Source organism: Chiloscyllium plagiosum, unplaced genomic scaffold, assembly GCF_004010195.1.
Source record: "Chiloscyllium plagiosum isolate BGI_BamShark_2017 unplaced genomic scaffold, ASM401019v2 scaf_247, whole genome shotgun sequence".
Lineage (NCBI taxonomy): Eukaryota > Metazoa > Chordata > Chondrichthyes > Orectolobiformes > Hemiscylliidae > Chiloscyllium > Chiloscyllium plagiosum.
In genome coordinates, this window is record NW_025211673.1 from 23,046 (window position 1) to 24,269 (window position 1,224).

Here is a 1,224-nt window from a genome sequence, read left to right on the forward strand (position 1 = left end):
CCCCAGCAGCAGATTTTCTTAGCAAGTAAAATGTAAACCCTGCGGTGACTGGATTCAAACCCGGTTCCCAGTACGGTGCCTGGGTGTCTGGATCCAGAATCCAGTGACAATTCCACCAGGCTATTGCCCCCAGTGTCTTGTGCCACCCTGTCCCAGACTGATCCGGCGATCCCCCTGGTCTCCCAGACCGTGTGGGTGACCCTCCCCCTAGCAGACTCTGACTCACCGCTGGAGACCGTCTCTTGTGGGCGCCTGGGCTCACGGCGAGGGCCTGTCGCAGGGACGTGACCATCAGCCTCTGTACAGCAGCCAGCGAGGACCTGCCCACAACCGAGCCCCGGGGCTGGGATCTCATCACAGGCCAGGCCCATGCTCCAGGCCTGAAGTCCCACCGAGCAACACTCACAGCATCGCTGTAACAATAAGGAGAGAACTACGTGGTTTCTAAATGGATCAGATTACATGGATGGGACAGACTCAATGGGCTGAATGGCCACCTTCTGCTCCTTTATAAATCTTTGGAGTTGCCGGGGACTGCGGTAGCTCAGTCCCTTTGTGCAGTTTAAGGGCTGGAGAGACAGATTGATGGATTTGGGGTGTCCAATCAGAGAAGGCTCACAGTGATTGGCGGGGTAGTATGGACCGACTGAATGGCCTTCTGCCCTCCCTGTGTAAGTAATGGCTATGATGCTGATCTCCCTACTGAAGGGGGGCAGGCCAAGAGTGCAATTGGAGACAGGTTCAGAGAAGGTTTGACCAGGAGGGTGGGGTCCCTGCACGTAGGATCTTGCTGGAGGTGACAAAACCCAAGGGTGCGGGGTCAGGGGGCGATGGCTATGCCGGGGTGACTTCTCCGCACACAGCGGCAGACTCCCGCGGAATTGGCGGCTATGGGAACGCAGCACACGTTTCCTACCCAGTGTTCTCACCGTAAACACGTCCAATCCGCAGAGATCCTCACTGCCGCTGGCTGAAGAGCAGGAACTGCCCTGGGTCGCTGCCCTCACACCGTCCTGGCATCGGAGTTCCTCCAGCGCGGACAGGCAACACTGCTGCTGGAACTCCCTGTCAAACAGGCCCCGACAGATCAACCCCAACTTGGTCAGTATCACCATCACGATGTGGGGACGGAGGGCACGGGGTCAGTACCAACAGCAGCAGCAAGCACAGACCGAGAGAGCACGACACAGCCACGCCCCTACTCATCCCAGAGACACACACGCG

At 58.3% G+C, this 1,224-nt stretch overlaps 1 protein-coding gene across 4 annotated transcripts in view; it reads right to left on the minus strand.

Moving 5' to 3' along the window:
* Nucleotides 1–1,218, minus strand: part of LOC122547095 (fibulin-2-like) — a 7,885-nt gene extending 6,667 nt beyond the window's left edge. For 2 of the 4 annotated variants that reach the window (XM_043685672.1, XM_043685671.1), the window contains exons 1-2: nucleotides 930–1,213; nucleotides 227–413 (exon numbers count right to left, since the gene is read on the minus strand). In XM_043685672.1, coding sequence (XP_043541607.1) covers nucleotides 227–413; nucleotides 930–1,115 — 373 coding nt within the window. In that variant the 5' untranslated portion in view covers nucleotides 1,116–1,213. Of the gene's footprint in view, nucleotides 1–226; nucleotides 414–929 lie in introns of all 4 variants that reach the window. The other 2 variants (XM_043685673.1, XM_043685674.1) reach the window with 2 other exon arrangements.
* Nucleotides 1,219–1,224: the final 6 nt, after the last annotated feature.